Below are 20,874 nucleotides of genomic sequence, written 5' to 3'. Positions count from 1 at the left end.
TGAGAATGGGTGGATCAAGAATGCGCATACTTGCCCTGCCCTGAACACTTCCTGGCCAGCTCTCCGCCAGCCTGTCTTTCTTCTCCATCTCTGGTTTCAAAGGGAGGTTTTTTTATGATGTGCATCATTGGTGCTGATCAGCACTCCCTTCATTTTTGTTGACGCTGGGTGGGGGAGATGGCAAACTTCTCAGCCAGCTATGCCTTTATCAGCAGGCGGTGAAGGGTGGATTTGGCGAAGTTGATAGGGGCAAGAAAGGAGCCACTACCATCTACGACAGCAGCCCATGCCTTGGATACAAATGAAGATGGGTCTTAGGGAGCGTCCAGCCCTCTAAGGTGGGGATTAACCCACGGGTGAAATGTAAAATTTGTTACTACTGGTTCTGTGGGCATGGCTTGGTGGGGAGGGGTAATGTGACTGGGTGGGCGTGGCCAACTTCTTTTTTTTTTACTTTTAAAAGCATTTTTTTCTACAACCTCTTCAGCCGAAGAGGTTGTAAAAAATGCTTTTAAAACCCTGTGATGATCAGGCAACTCCGCTGGGATTGCCAGAGGAAAAAAAAGCTTTTAAAGAGTTCTGACGATCCCAGCTGAGCCGCACGATCATCAGAGCCTTTTTTTTTTACTTTTAAAAGCATTTTTCGGTGGAAGAAAAAATGCTTTTAAAAGTTAAAAAAAACCCTCTGATGATCGCGCGGCTCAGCTGGGGCGGTGTGGGGCAGGGATTTTTGCTACCAGTTCTTCAAACCACCTGCCGCCATCGCTGCTGGATCGGGCGATCCCATCTGAACCGGGAGCATTTCACCCCTGGATTAACGCCCTTAGAGCAAGGGTCCCCAATTTCTAGGGCATGCACAGGTACTGATCCACGGTCTGTTAGGAAGCAGGCTGCACAGCTGGAGGTGAGCAGTAGGTAAGCAAATGAAGCTTCATCTGTATTTGACGCTGCTCACCACCACCTCAGCACCACCTCAGATCATCAGGCTTGAGATTCTCATAGGAGTGCAACCAGGGGTGAAATGATCCCGGTTCAGATGGGATCGCCCGATCCGGTTCGAACCGGATCAGCCAATCCGGTAGCAATGGTGGCCGATGGTTCGCAGAATCGGTAGCAAAAATCCCTGCCCTCCCGCCCATGCCCATCTAGTCGCCCGGTCGCCCGCTTGCTGCTTCTTTTAAAAAAATGTTTTTAAAATTTTTAAAAAAGGCTCTGAAGATCACAGCTGAGCCGCGCGATCATCAGAGCCTCGTTTTTAAACTTTTAAAAGCATTTTTTTACAACCTATTCGGCTGAATAGGTTGTAAAAAATGCTTTTAAAAGTAAAAAAAAAAAGATTGTGCGCCACAGTTGTTTCCCCCACTATGCACTGTTCTATTTACCCCATGCCTCTTTTTGGTGTGCACTGTGCATGCAGTGGTGCATTTGGTGCATGGTGCGCACATGCAGCACACATATGCAGCCAGGGAACCAATAGTAAATCAGTTCAGATTTCACCACTGAGTGCAACTCCTGCTGTAAACTAAGCATGCAAGGAATCTAGGTTGCATATTCTTCTCCCCCCACACATACACACAGTCCATGGAAAAATTGTCTTCCATCTGGTACCCTGTGCCAAAAAGTTTGGGGACTGTTGCTATAGAGCAGGGGTGTCAAACATATAGCCTACGGGTCAGATGCATCCTGAGCCGGCCATGCCCACCCCCAGTTTAGCAAAGGGGGGGAAAGTCGCAATATGTCATGTGACGACAACATGACGTGGCGAGTTTGACACCCGTGCTTTAGCGCATACCTCTCTGTAGAAGCTGTCATTATTTTTAGGGAATTGAGTTGAAAAAGCCGGGCTGTCCTAAGGAATAATTAAGAAAAAGAAATGCCAAACTTGACCTAAACTTCATTCCCAGCCGCCCCTATGACATTTTATTCTTGCAGAATTTGTGACTCCCTTGTGTTTTTGGGTCTGGAGTCTTGCATCCTAACTGAGAACATTGGAGAATAAGAACTCTGGAGAATGAGAATGGGTTTTCTCCACCCCTCGGCCATTGTTAGATCAAAGGGTGAGATCAGGAAGCTAAGAGAGAAAAGGAAAGCAAACTCTTTCAATTTCAATTGTGTGCACTTTCTCGGGTAGTTAATTTCTGTTTTCCTCTCTCTCTTTCCCCTCCTGTGGCAACAACTTCAACCTATAATGCCAGACTCATATCATCCTCCATTTCACCACCTGTTTGACTTTTCCAAGACAATCAGGGACAATGACATTTCCCCCCCTCCCCCAAACCCCTAGGCAGCACTGCTGGGGATGATGGTTGTCTAGTCTAAAATACTGGGTGTGCCCGTTTTGAACCTCTCTCTGGATTTGGCCTCCAATTGCACAACTGGAAACCTTTTTTTAAAAAGCCATAAAGCCATGAAATTACATGGCATCTAATGCTTTCATTAGGACATTTTGACTTTTCAAAGCCACTTGGGCAATATTTCTAAATCAAGCAATGCTCATTGTTGGGAAGTTTATTTGTTTATTAATCAAATTTCTGTGACTGACATTCAGTGATGGCTGAAACTCCCCAATCTAGATTACAGCAGCCTTGCTTGTTCCTTTTCCTGCAGGTTAACTGGAGGCATTAGCAGAGAATCACATTTCTCTCCATCCTATGGAAAGTCTTACTTTGTTATAAAGCAGTGCCAGAGCAAGTTTCCCTGGGGGTTTTTTTCCCCCTTCTTCTTTTGTTTGTCTTTTCTTTTTTTGCTCAAGAGTCATTTTCTCCTTTTGCCTATCTCATCTTGCTGAAGATAACACCGATGGCAAGCTTGGTTATTCACTTGTCAGCCGCTGGGCTTATGGAGGAATGGGTGTTTGTCTCCACAAATAATTTCAGAACCAGGAGAAGTGGTTCTTCCGTCCACAAGGCTGTGTTTTAAATCGCGCCGCTCGCCACTCTCGGGATGGGGGAAAGCCGCTAATTTGAGAGCTTCGCAAAGGATCAGGCAAATTAATAGGGAAGCAGGTTCTCAGTGACATCATGCTTCAATTATGAGCTGTTGGGAGGATGAGTGGAGCAGGCTGAGTCCTGTCTTTGAGACCCTTTTGGTCCTGGCCCTTCCCTAGAGCATGCTGATCCCAGCCAGCCATGTCTACAGCAGGAGAGAACTAGTGGCTTCATGACACCAAGTCTCTCTTCCCCCTTAGCCAGGCAGTGGGTCTGGCTGGGGTATGGTAACCCACTTGAGTTGGGGAATTGGGTTCATACTGCCCTTTTTTGACGAGAAGAGATTGGGTCTTGTGGTTCCTCTCTGCCTTCAGCTATTTCTCTAGGCAGGGGATGTCAAACTCAAGGCCCGGGGGCTGAATCCGGCCGACAGGGTGCTTAGATCTGGCCGGCGGGACTGGCCTGGAAATAGCGATGGATTGGTCCGTGGTGCTTCTGCCAGTGAAAATGGAGCTTGTGAGGGCCACATGCAGTCCTCCTGAGCTCTTTTTTCACTGGCAGAGGGTTGCAGAAGGCCGTTGTAGCTGAAAATGGAGGTCGCGAGGCAGGGGGGAAATTTACTTACCTTCCCTACCTGTTTGGAAGTGCAGGCGTGTGTGTGCATGTCACGTGCACGCTTAGAACCTCTGCACATGCGCAAACCCTTCTGCGCGTGCACAGAGGGTAAAAAAACAGGTTACTTCCTGGTTAAAACCAGGAAGTAACAGCAGGGGGGCAGAGCCTCGCGCTGCCGCTGCTACCGGTTCTCAAAACCACCCGCCGCTACCAGTTCGACTGAACTGGTGCGAACCGGTAGCATTTCACCCCTGTCACGAGAGTCACGCATGGCCCCCACGAGCTCTGTTTTCACTGACAGAAGGTTGCAGGAGGCCGTCACAGCTGAAAACATAGCTTGGGAGCCTGTTTTCACTGGCAGAGTGCTCAGGCCACCACAGGCGCCCCTGATACTGGCCACACCCACCCCAGCTCTTGAGGTCAAACCACAACCCTGATGTGGCCCTCGATGAAATCAAGTTTGACACCCCTGCTCTAGGCCAACTGGGTCGACAGTGGATAGGTTTTGGATTCCTTCAAGGTAGCCCTTATGGTGGAGTTAATGGAATCCTGTGCAACACCCTCATGTGGATAATTTCTGGTCCCGCTGACCCTTTGACACCCCAACTCAGTGCGTCAAATTGACCTAAGTAGTAGACCGTTGGCATCACCCACCAGTTCTCGTGCTCTTAATAGGTAAGCTAATTTACTAGGACCCACCCTGAATACACACATTGTGTGCGCCGCAATCCAGCACCATAAAAATTGCAGGAAATTGCCTGCAGAAAAAATGGGGTGGTTCACACAGAGAATAGTGGATGGTTAGTGGTGGTTTTCATGTACGTCTTTCAGTTCCTTGGCAGCTGTCAAATTCACCGCTTCCTTAAAAAAGAGGATTTAATCCCTACAAGCCTCTCTTAACACTTGGCTTAGTCCCTGATGGGATCTGGAGATGCATAATCTTTAATGCTCCTCCACCTTCCTAAAGGGAACAGTGTCCAAAGCCGATTCTGGATTTCCCTGGTCTTAGGATCATTTCCTTACTTCTTTGTAGGGGGTTGCCAAGAGATAAGCACATCAAGAACATAGTACCATGGAAGGAAAAAACAAAAACAAAAACAAGACAGTACAGTTTACATTAAAAAATAGGGTGCGGCTGGAAATGTGCAGCTTTAGTTTCACTTAACCGTGCAGTTCCACAAAGCCGTAGCTAAGTGCTTGATCATATACGGTCTTAGGGGCAGCCCAACAGATTGATTCTCTGTAAAAGAGCTCATTTATTATTTCGCAAGTCTTAATTGGTAGCCCAAGATTCTGTGGTTTCGTGGCCGAACTTGTGATGTTCGCAGTACTTAAACGAAAGGAACTCACAAAATTAAAAAAATGGCAGCAGTCCGGGACATTTTTAAAGGGAGTTAAATTTCTACCTATTAGCAGAATAGAAGGGAAGGGAACAATGGCCTTTCTTGCTCTTCTCTCTCTCTCTCCCTCCTTCCCTCCCTCCCCTCCCCCTCCCCTTTCTCTCTCCCTTCCTCTCTTTCTTCCTCCCTCCCCCTCTCTCTGTTTCTTTGTCTCTCCCTCCCTCCCCCCTCTCTATCTCTCTTCCTTCCTTCCTCTCTCTCTTCCCTCCCTCCCCTCTCTCTCTCTGTTTCTCTCTCTCTCTGTCCCTCCTCCTCCCTCCCCTCTGTCTCTCTTCCTCTCTCTTCCTCCCCTCTTTCTGTTTCTCTCCTCCCTTCCCTCTATCTCTCTTCCTTCCTCTGTCCTCTCTCTCTTCTTCCCTCCCCCTCTCTCTGTTCCTCTGTCTCTCTTTCTGTCTTTCCCTCCCTCCCCCTCTCTCTATCTCTCTCTCCCTTCCTCTCTCTCTCTCTCTCCCTTCTTCTTTCTGTCTCCCTTCTTCCCTCCTTAGCTCCCTTCCTCTCGCTCACTCTCTCTCTCAAAATAAGGTCAATAATGGGGGATATTTCCTGGAACTGAAACACACACATGCAAACATATATCCAAACGCACATTCACACACTGAAAATATCAATACCTCGCACCATTTTTCTTTAGAATACTAGGGGAAACGGTACTAGGGGAATACCAAGGGAAGCGGTAGGCAACAATTCATCAACATTACAAGATTGAAAAGGACAAACTACTGTTGAATTGACTGGGCTTAGAAGAGAAAGTGAAAAAGGTGTGAGAACTTTCCAGGAAGGAAGAGAACAGAAAGGAACTGAACATTTATATAGCTAGAACTGGGATACTATCATAAATGGAATTACATAAACTTGAAACAACTTCAGAGTTGTTGACTTTTCCAGAGATTTGTGACAAGGGTTAGTCAGTGTGTGTGTGTGTGTGAGTGAGTGTGTTTGTGTGTGATTGTATGTATTCTACCAATATATGCAATCCGTAGCAATTTGAATATGCCAGAATTTATGAGCTTTTTTAAGGTATTTCAATTGCTTAAAGAATGTCAAGTTCATACAGTTATAGATATAATGTTCTTCAGATCACTATACAGGTAGTCCTGGTAGTCATGACCACAATCGGGCCCCAAATGTATGTTGCTAAGTGAGACATTTGTTCAATGCGCTTTGGCCCCTTCTAAAACCTTTCTTTTCACGGTCATTAAGTGAATCATTGCAGTTGTTAAGTTAATAATGATAAGGTTGTTAAGTAAATCTAGCTTTCCCTTGGACTTTTCTTGTCAGAAAGGGATCACGTCAGAGGTGGGTTTTTCAGCAGGTTCTGACCAGTTCTGGAGAACCGGTAGCGGAAATTTTGAGTAGTTCAGAGAACCGGTAGTAAAAATTCTGACTGGCCCCACCCCCATCTATTCTCTGCCTCTCAATCAGTCTGATCGGGAGGAAATGGGGATTTTGCAGTAACCTTCCCCTGAAGTAGGGAGGAAATGGAGATTTTACAATAGCCTTCCCCTGCCATGACCACCAAGCCACACCCACCAAGTCATGCCACGCCCACCAAGTCATGCCACGCCCACCAAGCCACGCCCACCAAGTCATGCCATGCCCACCAAGTCATGCCACGCCCACCAAGCCACACCCACCAAGTCATGCCACGCCCACCAAGCCACAATCACAGAACCGGTAGTAAAACAATTTGAAACCCACCACTGGATCACGTGACCTCAGGACAGTGCAACCATCATAAATGAGTCAATTGCCAAGAGTATGAATTTTGACTGGGATGCTGCTACAACAGTCGTAAGTGTGAAAAACGGAAAAACGGTCATAAGTCACATTTTTCAGTGCTGTTGTAACTTTGAATGGTCACTAAATGGACTGTTGTAATTCGAGGACAACCTGTATTTCAGTTGCTTGAAGAATATCCAGAATATTTGTAACTTTCATAAAAGTACAGATACTCCCCTACGTAAACAGTATATCTGCAAGATTTTACAGTTATTGCCGTGAGAATATGTTAAGAGTCATTTTATTAATCAATTAAATATCTGCTCTTATTGTTATCTGTTAGAAAAGCAGATAGATGGATGGATGGATGGATGGATTTGGTGGATGGATGGGTGGGTGGGTGGATGGATGGATGGATGGATGGACAGGCAGACAGACAGATACATACAGAGAATATTCTATTTCTTGATTTCTGTTAATTAAAGGGCTTAATAGGGTACACCATACTGTTTCCTTCAAGACTCAGAACATTTTCTTAAAAGGCCGTGAAATGAATTCATATGACAAGGATTTAATCTCCTTTTTGGATGTACAAATCTCGTGGTTACATGATGAAATTTAGACTGCTGATAATAATCCAGAGCCATGAATAGGTGGTGACTCTATTACAAAGAATATCCCAAGAATCAGGGGAAAAAAATCATATCAAAGGTTATGATTGTTCAGTTTCACAACAACGGTTGAGTAATGCAGCAAAATTGTGCCGAGTAATCCTGTACGTGTGCTACCTCCCTCCCATAAAACTCTGTGCCTAGTTCTTTCACTGATTAGATTTGAAAGGAGGAGGAGGAGGAGGAGGAGGAGGAGGAGGAGGAGGAGGAGGAGGAGGAGGAGGAGGAGGAGGAGAAGGAGAAGGAGAAGAAGAAGAAGAAGAAGAAGAAGAAGAAGAAGAAGAAGAAGAAGAAGAAGAAGAAGAAGAAGAAGAAGAAGAAGAAGAAGAAGAAGAAGAAATAACACTACTACTAATGGATATTTATTCATAGCATCTATACCAGAGGTCTTCAAACTTGGCAGCTTTAAGACTTGTGGACTTCAACTCCCAGAATTCTCCAGCCAGCTGGCTGGAATATTCTGAGAGTTGAAGTCCACAAGTCTTAAAGCTGCCAAGTTTGAAGACCTCTGATTTATATTAATACAATATTCACTATTCACCCTATACGCAAATATATCCATTCTGTATAAGCTATACATTAACTGCTGTATAATATTTAGTGTGGAGGCGGGGGCGGGAACCCCAATTCAACTTTAATATTTTTATTCGCCTTATTTGTTATCCCGTATTCATCGGTGTTCCTGTTATGACAATGCCATGATTTGTTAGGCTGTAATTGTGTCATTCTTAGTACAAGCAAGAGGTGTGTGCTGTTGAAGTGTTTAAGAACTAAGAGGCATACGCTGAAACAACTTGAAGTGGCGAGAATAAATGCTTGAAGAGAAGTGTTTGTACAACTGACTGAAAGGTTTCAATTTGGTAGGGCCTACATATACTAACTAATTCACAGCTATTACGACTCATTCTCCTTCCTGTCTAACGTCTAGCCCTGTTGAAACTCAAGTACAGTTTGTCTTCGACTGAACAACCACAACTGAGGACAACATTTTTTTCCCTTGCCACCGTTGTAAAGTGAATCACTGCAGTGGTTAAGTTAGGAACACAGTTGTTAAGTGAATCTGGCTTCTTCCATCAATTTTGCTTGTCAGAAGGACGCAAAAGGGGATCACATGACCCCGGGACACTACAATGGTGACGCAGTGGTTAGAGTGCAGTACTGCAGGCTACTTCTGCTGACTGCCGGCTGCCTGCAATTTTGGCAGTTCAGATCTCACCAGGCTCAAGGTTGAACTCAGCCTTCCATCCTTCCGAGGTGGATAAAATGAGGATCCAGATAGTTGGAGGCAACATGCTGACTCTGTAAACCACTTAGAGAGGGCCGTAAAAGCACTACGCAGTGGTATCTAAGTCTAAGTGCTATTTATTTATTTATTTCTCCCGAAGGACTCAGGGCGGTTTACAACCAAATAAAAATAGAGTTACAAAAATTAAAAACAATTTTAAAATCCAAATTCAAATTAAGGCCGAAACGAATAAAACAGTGATAAGACCATAATTAAAACCCACATTTAAAATACGTTAGGCCAGCCCTGCACGATAAAACAAGAAGGTCTTTAACTCACGTCGGAAGGTCCGGAGGTCGGGGAGTTGGCGTATCCCCGGAGGCAGCTCGTTCCAGAGGGCAGGAGCCCCCATGGAGAAGGCCCCCCCCCTGGGCGTTGCCAGTCGACATTGTTTGACTGACGGTACCCTGAGGAGGCCCTCCCTATGGGAGCGCACAGGTCGCTGGGAGGCTATTGGTGGCAGCAGGCGGTCCTGTAAGTAGCCCATCCTATGCCATGGAGCGCTTTAAAGATGGTAACCAACACCTTGAATTGCACCCGGAAGACCACCGGGAGCCAGTGCAGCTTGCGCAGGAGAGGTGTTACATGGGAGCTTCGAGTCACTCCCTCTATTACCCGCGCAGCCACATTATTGCTACAATGGTCATAAATGTGAATCAGTTCCCAATTTTAATCACGTGACACACAAACACCCGGGAGGCTGCAATGGTTGTAAGTGTGAAAAATGGTCATAAGTCCCTTTTTTTGGTGCTGTTCTAACTTCGAACGGTCACTAAATGAATTGTTGTAAGTGTAGAAGAGCGAGCATGAGAATTTAGAGAAGAATCCAGCGTCTGTGCTGAGGGATCAAATCCTGTTTTTTTGTTGTTAGTTGTGAAGTCATGTCCGACCCTTCGCGACCCCATGGATCACGTTCCTCTACCATCCCCCGGAGTCCATTTAAGCTCAAGCCTACTGCTTCAGTGACTCCATCCAGCCACCTCGTTCTCTGTCATCCCCTTCTTCTTTTGCCCTCAATCTCCCCCCCCCCCGCCGCATTAGGCTCCTCTCCAGTGAGTCCTTCCTTCTCATTAAGTATTTCAGTTTCATCTTCAGGATCTGGCCTTCTAAAGAGCAGTCAGGGAATGTGGTTTATCCCTTTCTCACACACCTTTACACACCTCTTTCCCCCCTCCCATCCCTGGGCTACCTGCTAAAAAGGCCCCCAGGCTTGCAATGGTGCCCAGCTGAAGGAAGAAGGGTGATGTCAGTGGTTTGGTGGCACATTCCAGAACTCGCATTGATGACGCGATTCCCGCCCAGCCCTTTGCTTAAGCAAGTGAAGAAAGCAGCCAACTCGAGCATTGCTCAGCTGGAATTGAATGCAGGCCCGGAATTTGTTTGTTTTGTTTTTATTTTTAAAAAATACTTACTGCATAACATGTCCTGTCTCTCACATGCCTTTCTCATGATTTGGGGTCCTTTTGTGCAAACAGCGCTGCCTCTTGCTGTGAGATCAAAAGAAATAACAAATCGTCCCGTGATTTGGTTGCTGGATTCAGACTGTCTGAACTCAGTGGGGGTAATTCTGTCCTGAAATAATAGAAAAGACTTGTAGCTTGGGTTTTAGATTTTTGGCAGCGGTTTGCTTTCCAAGCTTGTTTCAGTTTAATTTCTGGATGTTTCGTTACCAGACTTAGGTAACATCATCATCAGAGAATCTAAATATTTGCTCCAAACAAGCAACCAATCACATGACTAACTGGCCACACTGGCGCTTATGCTGTTGCAACCATTATCGCTTCTTGGCTTGCCAATGAACAAGTGGGGGAGGGAAGGGTGAGAAGGAATGCAGGCTCCAGACTTCGAGGTGGAGAGCTGTGAGAACCAAGGACAAATCTGCAGGTGTTAGCTAAACCCAGAGACTCTTTCTCATAACAATACAACCACACTCAATTGGACAATGTTGCTAGTGGAGGGGAGGGGGGATTTCATATCGTAACTATGTGGGTTTGCGTGGGAATTAGGTAGAGCTGGTTTTGCCTTCAACAGTGCCGAAATGATGTACTCAATGAAGTTTTGCACTGAGACATTTGGTTGCGATTGTCAGTTGGGGCGTTGACACACACAAGACATTTATAAGCTAAGGAGAATAGGACAAGAAAACTGCCGATAATGTTACCTAGTCTGGTAACGAAATGTTCAGAAACTAAATTAAAACAAATTTGGAGAGTAAACCATTGCCACAATTCTGCCCTTCCTGGGTTGCTTCTGTTTTTCCAAATGGATCCTGCCTAATTGGGGAAAGAGAGATAGAGTTAAAATCACATGAACTATTGGTAAGGTAAAGGTTCCTCCGCACATGCATGCTAGTCATTTCCAGCTCTAGGTGGCGGTGCTCATCTCCATTTCCAAGCCTAAGAGCCAGCACTGTCCGAAGACGTCTCCGTGGTCGTGTGGTCAGCATGACTAAATGCCAAAGGCGCATGGAACGCTGGTACCTTCCCACCAAAGTGGTCCCTATTTTCCTACTTGTATTTTTTACATGCTTTCGAAATGCTAGGTTGGCAGAAGCTGGGATAAGTAACGGGAGCTCAGCCCATTATACAGCGCTAGGGATTCGAACTGCTGAACTGCCGACCTTTCTGATCGACAAGCTCAGTGTCTTAGCCTCTGAGCTACCAGGTCCCCTTCGAAGTAGTAGTACCGCTGTATAAAACCATAATAAGACCACACCTAAAATACTGCATCTGGTTTTGGTCACCATATTATCAAAAAGGTGTTGAGACTTTGGAAACAGTGCAGAGAAGAGAAACTGAGATGATTAAGGGCCTGGAGACTAAAAGATATGAAGAACAGTTGGAAGAATTGGGTCTGACTAGTCTAGAGGAAAGAACGAGTAGGGGTGACATGATAGCAGTGTTCCAATATTCGAGGGCTTGCCACAAAGAGGTGGGGAGTATTCTCCAAGGCACCATAAGGTGAAACAGGAAACAATGAATGGAAACCACTCAAGGAGAGAAGCAATCTAGAACTAAGGAGGAACTTCCTAACCAGTGGGTAAGCTTGCTTTTAGAACTTGTGAGTGTCCCCATAACTGGAAGCTTTTAAGAAGAGACTGCACAGCCGCTTGTTTGAAATGGGATAAGTTCTCCTGCTTGATCAGGGGGTCAGACTAGAAGATCTCTAAGATCCCTTCCAATTCTATTCTTCTATATTCAGTAAATGCAGCTATCTGTCTTGGCACCTACAATGTCACAAGCGTGACTAAAGAGTAGATGGGTGCATAATTCAGCGGGAAGACGGCATTCAGTGGGGGGCGAGGCTGCAAGATGGAGTGAGTGACCCAATAGTTGTTGTTGCTGCTGATGTTGTGGATGTTATCCATTCGGTTGTGTCCGACCCTTGGCGATTCTATGGGCCAGGTCTCTCCAGATCTTGTGCTACTTCTTTGAGTTGTTCTATGCTCTGGCTTGTCTCAACTTTTTTTATTATTATTAATTTATAAAAAAGTATTTTATTAAATAAACATTAAAAACATTGGACCCAGCGTGACCATTCTGGTCTTGTTATATCCATACATGTTTTTTAATATAACAAGAAATAGTATTACTATTTAATAGTAGATTGCTACTTTGTTCTTATATACATATCCCTTGTCGTCATTTACATATTCATCTAAATATTATCCAATGTTAGTTTTACAAACCCTAAATCTTTTTTGTTCCAACTCCTTTTCTCCTTCCCAGCTATTGGTGCACTTTATTCCAGATTTTGTAGTATTTTGTCTCGTCTTTTGAGTTCTGTTGTCAGCCTGCACATGTCAAGATCAGGAGTGGGTTCTACGTACCTTTACTACTGGTTTACATAATGTCCGAATGCTCCCGCTCACTCCGCTCGTGCTCGCACGCTCTTCTACGCATGTGCAGAAGCTTCTGCGCATGCACAGATTGCTTTTGATGATGTTCGAGTCCGTGGGCGGAGCCTCCCACCGGATTTACTACCAGTTCTATAGAACCGGTCTGAACCGGGAGCAACCCACCTCCGGTCAAGATCTTTGGTGTTTCTTCCTTTTCCCAGTATTGTGCATAAAGCTGGTGTCAGCTTTGATGGTGTCCAGCCACGGTGTTTTTTGTTGGCTCGATTATCCTTTTAGCACGAACTCTTCCAAACATAATTGCTTTCCCCAGCGATCCGGTAGTTATCTTTTGATAACTGCAAATTGGGAAGCTTTTAGGTGGCCGTTCGATGGATTGCCGGCTGGAGCCAATCTTGAGCATCCGAAGGGAAAACAGGCCAGGAATCGCCCGAGATGTTTGCAGAGCAAACAGTAAGTGGGTGGGCTGCCCTTTGGTATGGCCACCCCCCAAGCCATGTGGGAGTGTGTTGATCCCCCCCAAAAAAAGAATTAGCAACCTGGGCACCTGCCCATCTTAGCCGCATGCTGTGCCAGGGAGCAAAAGCTGCTGGAGTTATTACAGCCCAGTGTAATCCGGAGACCTGTTTACAAGCAAAACTTCAACCTCCCCTCTGCCGTGGACTTTGGTCTCTCGCCCTCTCTCAGCCCACAAAATAGGATCCGAAATAGGACAAGTACAAATATTTGTGGCCGCAGAAATGAATTTCAAGTATTCTAATCCCCGACTGTCCTAGACAACAGCTTTCTTTTTTTTGTTTTGTTTTCAGAGCAGGGATATTGAGTCCAGAGTATAGTTAGTTTTAGTCTTAACCTCTTGTGCCTGGAGGGTGAGATAACATCTATTTCCCCCCACCTCTTCCCCCTCCCCATATACGTGGGATGCTTGTCATTTTTTTTTCAAAAATTGCTGAATGGGGCTTCCCTTTGCCCCAGCTGGCCAGGAAGGGGAGACGCTGAAGGACGTTCTGAATTGCAGTTCAGCCGGGCGGGCACACCAAGCCTAACCTTTTTTGGGGAGGGAAGCAGAGTTTTGCAAACCTTAACTGGAAACAACCCCAGTTCTGAAGTTTGGATTGCTTGTTGCCTCCCAGCTGGGCCTGCTTCAGAGGTGGGTTTCAACAGGTTCTGACCAGTTCTGGAGAACCGGTAGTGGAAATTTTGAGTAGTTCGGAGAAGCGGTAGTTCAAATTCTGACTGGCCCCACCCCCATCTATTCTCTGCCTCCCAAGTTCCAACTGATTGGGAGGAAATGGGGATTTTGCAGTATCCTTCCCCTGCCACGCCCATCAAGCCGTGCCACGCCCATCAAGCCACACCCACAGAACCGGTAGTAAAAAAATTTGAAACCCACTACTCTCTGCTCTAAACCTTCTCAATCTCTAACTCAGTAACATCTTCATCCCAGGGATGAAACCCAGCAGGTTCTGACAGGTTCTGGAGAACCAGTAGCGGAAATTTTGAGTAGTTCGGAGAAGCGGTAGTACAAATTCTGACTGGCCCGATCCCCATCTATTTTCTGCCTCCCAATTCCAAGCTGATCGGGAGGGAACAGGGATTTTGCAGTATCCTTCCCCTGGAGAGGGGTGGGAATGGAGATTTTACAGTATCCTTCCCCTGGAGAGGGGTAAGAATGGAGATTTTATAGTATCCTTCCCCTGGAATGGGGTGGGAATAGAGATTTTACAGTATCCTTCCCCTGGAGAGGGGTGAGAATGGAGATTTTATAATATCCTTCCCCTGGAGAGGGGTGGGAATGGAGATTTTATAATATCCTTCCCCTGGAGAGGGGTGGGAATGGAGATTTTACAGTATCCTTCCCCTGGAGAGGGGTGAGAATGGAGATTTTATAGTATCCCTGCAGTGGGGTGGGAATGGAGATTTTATAGTATCCTTCCCCTGCAGTGGGGTGGGAATGGAGATTTTATAGTATCCTTCCCCTGGAGTGGGATGGGAATGGAGATTTTCCGGTATCCTTCCCCTGGAGAGGGGTGAGAATGGAGATTTTATAGTATCCTGCCCCTGGAGTGGGGTGGGAATGGAGATTTTATAGTATCCTTCCCCTGGAGTGGGGATGGAATGGAGATTTTACAGTATCCTTCCCCTGCCACGCCCACCAAGCTACGCCGACCAAGCCAGGTCCACAGAACTGGTAGTAAAACATTTACTGGTGTGCTTCTTATCCAGAGCAGGGGTCTCCAACATTGGCAACTTTAAGACTTGTGGACTTCAACTCCCAGAGTTCCTCAGCCAGCAAAGCTGGCTGAGAAACTCTGGGAGTTGAAGTCCACAAGTCTTAAAGTTGCCAAGGTTGGAGACCCCCTGATCCAGAGTGTTGTTTTCCAGTGTTTAGAATCTAGTTTATAACTGAACAGTTTTTCGGGAAGGGGAAGGGAGGGAGGGAGGGGATCAGGGAATTACGCTAAAAGAGTTAAGACAGGTTGGCATTCCCAGCCCAAAGTGGACCTCACTTCTTCCATCCCTCCGCAGGGTTGGAGGCAAGGCTCTCCCTGGAGCAGGTGGTGCAAATCTATGCTCAGCCACACCTAGTTTGCCCAGTGAAACCACAGATTGTGCTCTTGCCTCGCCTTCTGCCTTGCCTCTTTTTCTCTCCGTCCTCTGGTAACCAAAACCCACTCGCAGGTGGTGCTTTTCTGCAATCCTCGGTGGCATAGAAACAAGAGTTCCTCCTCCTTTGCTCCTCCGTTGCCAACCATTCCTGGGTGGGTGAATGTCAGCAGCCGGAGTTATTTTTAAATGTGAGAGGTGAGGCTTGTCATGCAAAGCTTAAGGAAAGAGGGCGTTTGTTTGCAGAGCCGGCACCAAGGGGGAACGCCGCTCCTCGCTGGCCAGCCCCGGTTTTCTTTTTGCCTTTATACCTGCTAATCTTTAACCTGCCTGTCACTCAAGGCAGCTCCGGAGTGGCTACCAGAGCCACAGGAAATGTTACTTGTCATTGGCGATCCTGAAGACCAGGGTGAACTTTGAGACCTGCACGCTTTCTGCCACGCTCCTCAACTAAGCGGACACCTTCTGCTCTTCTTCTTTCACAGGATAATATCAACGTCTTTTTGAAAGCTTGTGAAAACCTGGGATTAAAAGAAGCTCAGCTTTTTCATCCCGGTGACCTTCAGGATTTATCTAATCGAGTTACCGTCAAGTAAGTATGGCTAAGTCCTCGGCTTTCTATGTGTGTACGCTGTTGGATCTTGTTGAGATGTACAAGTTGAGATTTGCTGTTAAGTTCCAGGGAGAAGCTAGCCTAATCCTCAGGACGGATGGACGGTCAGTCAGTCAGTCTGTCTGTCTGTCTGTCTGTGTTTATCTATCTATCTATCTATCTATCTATCTATCTATCTATCTATCTATCTATCTATCTATCTCTACATTTATTTCTATCTCACTACCATCTCTCTCTATCTCTGTGTACCTACCTACCTTTCTTTCTTTCTTTCTTTCTTTCTTTCTTTCTTTCTTTCTTTCTTCCTTCTATCATCCATCTATCTTTACATTTTTCTTTCTATCATCTATTTATCTATCAACCATCTCTCTCTCTCTCTCTACCTTTCTTTCTTTCTTTCTTTTTCTCATCTATCTATTATCCATCTATCTCTACATTTTTCTCTTTCTTTCTTTCTTTCTTTCTTTCTTTCTTTCTTTCTTTCCTTCCTTCCTTCCTTCCTTCTCTTTCTTTCTTTCTTTCTTTCTTTCTTTCTTTCTTTCTTTCTTTTCTTTCTCTCTCTTTCTCTCTCTACCATCTCTCTCTCTCTCTTTCTCTTTCTTTCTTTCTTTCTCCTATCTATCTATCTATCTATCTATCTATCTATCTATCTATATGATGTAAAATGTGCTAAGCTACTTGACAAATTGATATAAGTAGACCTTGACTTACAACAGTTCATTTAGTGACAGTTTGAAGTTACAAAGGCAAGGAAAAAAAATGACACGACCCCTTTTCACACTTACGACCATTACGGTATCCCCGTAGTCAAAACCTGGATGCCTGGCAATTGACTCACATTTATGACGGTTGCAGTGTCCCTCAGGGGTCATGTGATCCCTCTTGGCGACCTTCCGACGAGTAAAGTCAGTGGGGAAACCAGATTCACTTAACAACCATGTCACTAACTAACGTAACATAACCGGAGCGATTCCCTTAATAATGGTGGCACACCAAGTCGTAAAATGGAACATTAACGAAATGTTTCACTTAGCAACAAAAAAATTTCGGGCTCAGTTGAGGTCTCCAGACGAGGACTAATCTGTAGCTTATGTCAATTCAGAGAGGAAATGCGAAAGTCAAGTGGAAAAGGTGTTTTTGCTCTAATTCTGAGTGGTTATTCTGGGCCGAGATGTCTATTTCTAGGGTTGTCGACAGTCAAATCCTTCAGATATGACACTCGTAAAACTATACCGAGTATGCAGACTCTCTCCTCTATCAGAGAAGTATATGATAGGTGGCATGCACGCTACATGATAACTGCTGGTTTCACTTCATTTCTTGGCTTCACGGTAGACCAGGAAATCTTTTGGTTTAACTTTAACCTCAGTTTTACCTGTAACTCTGGGTGACCACACCTTTAACCCATGACGTCCCTCTCTGAGATACGGCATTCGTCATCTCAACCTTCTCGAACACTGACCCACAAGTGACGATGAAGAATTCCTTTCTTCCCAAAGGAGAGCTTTCTCTGCGCCACCAGAAAATGGTCAGAAAGTTTTGCTGCGAATTGTCCATATCGCTTGTGCCTCCTTCATCTTAGGAAAGGCATAGACCTGTGATGGCAAAACTATGGTACATGTGCCACAGGTGGCACACGGAGCCAAATCAGTGGGCACGCAAGTGTTTCCTTAGCTCAGCTCTGGCGTGCATGCGTGTACCGGCCAGCTGATTGTCGGGCTTTCTGGTTCCACCAGAAGTCAGCAAATGGGCTGTTTCCAGTCTCTGGGGGGTAGGGGTGGGGAAGGTCATTTTCACCCTCCCCAGGCTCCAAGAAAGTCTCTGGAGCCTGGGGAGGGCGAAAAACAGTCCTACCGGGCCCACTGGGCCATCACGTGCCAAAAGCAGGGGGAGTGCGGGCTGGTCACACGGACATGTGCGGGGTGTGGGGCTCATTGAATTATGGGTGTGGGCACACGAGCGCAGGACCCCCCCCACTTTTGTCACGCGATGGCAAAAAGGTTAGCCATCACTGGCATTAGACCTAGCAAAATGAATGTCAAGGACGTTGTGGCCAGCTTAAAAAAGAAAAGAAAAGAAAAAGGACTTGCTTAATTGTTCAAATAATTATTTTAGATTTGCTCGTTGAAGTGCATTGCACAATCTGCTTGAGAATGCCAGAAAAGGTGTGTGCGTGCCTGTGTATGTAAACATATATGGTTTCTAAGTTTAAAAAGTAGTGAATGGCAAAGTTCCTCAGCATTTGTCAAGTCTGTGATTATTCCCGGGGTTTGGCATTCGGCAAACGGTGGTGTTTGTGGAATGGGGACACGAATGGAGGCTCTTGGGCTCCCTTTCCATTTGGCCCTCCTTTTGCTTTCTGAGAAGGCAGCGCGTGAAGAAGCGTAATCCACCCGACGAAATCTTTTGCCACCTGGAAAACTGATTCGTCGTAGGCGACCTATCCGACAACCGCTGCTGTGGTGGTGTCGGAATTGCTCCCGGGCGACCAAGCCGGGAACGCCATGGCACCGGTTCCCCTTCCTGTTAGGGGAGAAGCAAAGCAACAGCCGGCAAAGTTTCCCTAACAGGTTTCCTTTTCCAGGAGGCAACGTGTGGGCCTGGCGAGGAGGCGTGACAGCTTCAGATTTGCATTCCTGTGGAGCTGCCTCTCTCTCTCTCTCTGTCTCTCTGTGTCCCCTCCCGCTGTGGGAGTGAAATGAGAAGGTGGCGCAATTCCCTCCCGTTCTGCTGGAAATGCTGTCAAACTGGCTGCTGCAGGTATAGGCGATGAGAGAGTTTTCTGCCACAATCTTCTCCTGGTTGCGGTGTCACAAGCCCACGTGTGTAACCATCTCGAGTACCTGTTTCCTTTCCCCTCTCCAAAGCTTTCGATCTGGGGGAGAGAGAGAGAGAGAGAGAGAGAGCAGGGTTTTCTATGAATGCTGTGCTACAGAAAAGGACCTAGAATAATATCGTTGGAAGGGACCTTGTAGTCCCGTGATGGCAAACCGAATGGTACTTGTGCCAGAAGTTGCACGCAGAGCCCTCTCTGCTGGCACACGCGCCGTTGCCCCAGGTCGGATCTCCGTGGCGTTTCTTTCATGAGCTTCTGCAAGCGACGAAACAGAAGCTCACGAATGAAAAAGATCTTACCTCTTTCCGTGCTGCCGGTGTTCGGATGCTCTGCCTCCCACCAGCCAGTTGATCTTTGGGTCTCTGCTGCGGATGTGCGCATGTCCGCGCATGCACGCTCGCATGTCCGTGCATGTCGCTGCAATGCGCATGTCCACACATGCATGCATTCACACATGCGTGCACACCTTTTAGTTTGGTCCTGAGCACAGTTTGTGCACCTGGTGTCTAAATGGTTTGCCATCACTGTTCTAGTCGAACCCCCACCCTACCCATTCCAGGAGATCCTATATCATTCTGGACTCTCTGAGCTTGATGAGATGGCTTCATGTAATCATAGAAAGAATTATAGAACAGAATAAGAGAGTTGGAAGAAACCTTGGAGGTCTTCTAATCCAGGGGTCTCCAACCTTGGCAACTTTAAGCCTGGAGGACTTCAACTCCCAGAATTCCCCAGCCAGCTTTGCTGGCTAAGGAATTCTGGGAGTTGTTGTTGTTGTTGTTGTTATTATTATTATTTATTCAATTTCTATATCGCCCTTCTCCTGAAGGACTCAGGGAGGTGTACAGCCAAAATAAAAACAAACAATACAGTATACAATTAAAACAAGAATTAAAAAAACTTATTACACAATTGGCCTAAGACTTTAAAACATTTAAAATTCTAAAAACCCATTAAAATTCATAATATAAAGTTAAAACTAACAAAATTTAAGCCAGCCCCGCGCGAATAAATAAATGTGTTTTCAATTCGCGGCGGAAGGTCCGAAGGTCAGGTATTTGGCGTAAACCAGGGGGAAGTTCGTTCCAGAGGGTAGGAGCCCCCACAGAGAAGGATCTTCCCCTGGGGGCCGCCAGCCAACATAGTTTGGCGGACGGCACCCTGAGAAGTCCCTCTCTGTGTGAGCGTACAGGTCGGTGGGAGGCATGAGGTAACAGTAGGCGGTCTCGTAAGTACCCAGGCCCTAAGCCATGGAGCGCTTTAAAGGTAGTAACCAGAACCTTGAAGTGCACCCGAAAGACCACAGGCAGACAGTGCAGTCTGCGCAGGAGTGGTGTTACATGGGAGCTACGTGGAGCTCCCTCTATCACCCGCGCAGCTGCATTCTGGACTAACTGAAGCCTCCGGGTGCACCTCAAGGGGAGCCCCATGTAGAGAGCATTACAATAATCTAGTTGAAGTCTGCCAAGCTTAAAATTGCCAAGGTTGGAGACCCCGGTTCTAGTCCAACCTCTTCTATATTCTATATGATATTCTACATCATTCTGGACCTTTTTTTTTTTTTTGAGCTTGATGCTCAATCATAGCAAGAATTACAGAACAGAATAACAGAGTTGGAATGGACCTTGGAGGTCATCTAATCCAACTCCCGACCCATGACAGGAGATCCTATAACAGTAATGACTAACGTTTTCACTGGCACATGCCAAAAATGTGGGGAGCGCAGGGGGGGGGTCGCGTGCATCTGTGCCCACACCCATAATTCAATGCGCCCCACCCCTTGCGCATGCATACGTGACACACACCCCCGCGCTCCCCCTGGTTTTGGCACACAATGGCAAAAAGGTTAGCGGTGGGCCCGTAAGGCCCATTTTTTGCCTTCCCCAGGCTCCGGAGGCTTTCTTGGAGTCTGGGGAGGTGAAAACAGCCTCCACTGCCCTGGAGACTCTCCGGAGGCCGGAAACAGCCGGCCTCCGGAAGCATATGTCTCTGCGTGCCACAGGTTTGCCATCACGGTCCCATATCATTCTGGGCTTTCTTTGGGCTTCTGACATGGATACACGTAAGCATAGGAAGAATTACAGAACAGAATTATAGAGTTGGAAGAGACCTTGGAGGTCTTCTAGTCCAACCCCCTGCTCAAGCAGGAGACCTTATGCCATTTCAGACAAGTTACTGTCCAGTTTCTTCTTAAAAGCCTCTAGTGTTGGAGCCCCCACAACATCTGGAGACAAGTCCTTTCATTGATTAACTGTTCTCACTGCCAGAAAATTTCTTCGTAGTTCTAGATTGCTTCTCTCCTTCAGGAGTTTCCATCCATTGCTTCTTGTCCTGCCTTCAGGTGC

General features: G+C 46.3%; 1 protein-coding gene across 5 annotated transcripts in view; it reads left to right on the top strand.

Moving 5' to 3' along the window:
* The window catches only part of LMO7 (LIM domain 7), a 193,121-nt gene that overhangs the window by 82,694 nt on the left and 89,553 nt on the right, over positions 1–20,874 (top strand). For all 5 annotated transcript variants that reach the window (XM_058186709.1, XM_058186707.1, XM_058186708.1 and 2 more), the window contains exon 4: positions 15,566–15,672. In XM_058186709.1, coding sequence (XP_058042692.1) covers positions 15,566–15,672 — 107 coding nt within the window. The remainder of the gene's footprint in view (positions 1–15,565; positions 15,673–20,874) is intronic.

Source organism: Ahaetulla prasina, chromosome 5, assembly GCF_028640845.1.
Source record: "Ahaetulla prasina isolate Xishuangbanna chromosome 5, ASM2864084v1, whole genome shotgun sequence".
Lineage (NCBI taxonomy): Eukaryota > Metazoa > Chordata > Lepidosauria > Squamata > Colubridae > Ahaetulla > Ahaetulla prasina.
This window is presented reverse-complemented; position numbering and strand designations above follow the sequence as displayed.